Below are 616 nucleotides of genomic sequence, written 5' to 3' on the forward strand. Positions count from 1 at the left end.
CAGGGAAGGTGGAGAGAAACAAAATGAAAAATGGCAAAACAATGGTTTTAGTTTGTGGACAATATTAAAAAATAAAAGATGGGGGAAAAGGACAAACCCACAAGCAAATCCAAAAGAACTAGAAATTATTTTTATTGCAAGTTATTTGCAGAAATTGGCAAGCATTTTAATGTTTTTGAAACCCTCCAGTCATCAGTGTCCACACTGCAGCCTTGAGCTCCTGGTTCCTCAGGCTGTAGATGAGGGGGTTCAGGGCTGGAGGCACCACCGAGTACAGAACTGACAGGACCAGATCCAGGGATGGAGAGGACATGGAGGGGGGCTTCAGGTGAGCAAACACCAGTGTGCTGAGGAACAAAGAGACCACGGCCAGGTGAGGCAGGCAGGTGGAAAAGGCTTTGTGCCGTCCCTGCTCAGAGGGGATCCTCAGCACAGCCCTGAAGATCTGCAAGAAAAAAAAAACAAACAAAACCCAGCCACAATCTAAACAGACAGTAACAGCAAGTAACGCCAGTTCCCTGAGGTGTGAGCAGGAGAGCTTGAGGATCTGTGGGATTTCACAGAAGAACTGGCCCAGGGTGTTGCCATGCCACAGGGGCAGGGAAAATGTATTGGC

General features: G+C 47.9%; 1 protein-coding gene across 1 annotated transcript; it reads right to left on the reverse strand.

Moving 5' to 3' along the window:
• Positions 1 to 131: 131 nt before the first annotated feature.
• On the reverse strand, positions 132 to 610 carry LOC102038034 (olfactory receptor 14A16-like; the record flags this gene model as incomplete). Its single annotated transcript, XM_031065961.1, is given in 2 exon segments — positions 132 to 184; positions 187 to 610. Coding segments are annotated over 2 exon segments (477 nt in total), but the record flags the coding sequence as incomplete, so codon positions are not given.
• Positions 611 to 616: the final 6 nt, after the last annotated feature.

The sequence above is a fragment of the Geospiza fortis genome, unplaced genomic scaffold, assembly GCF_000277835.1.
Source record: "Geospiza fortis unplaced genomic scaffold, GeoFor_1.0 scaffold6918, whole genome shotgun sequence".
Lineage (NCBI taxonomy): Eukaryota > Metazoa > Chordata > Aves > Passeriformes > Thraupidae > Geospiza > Geospiza fortis.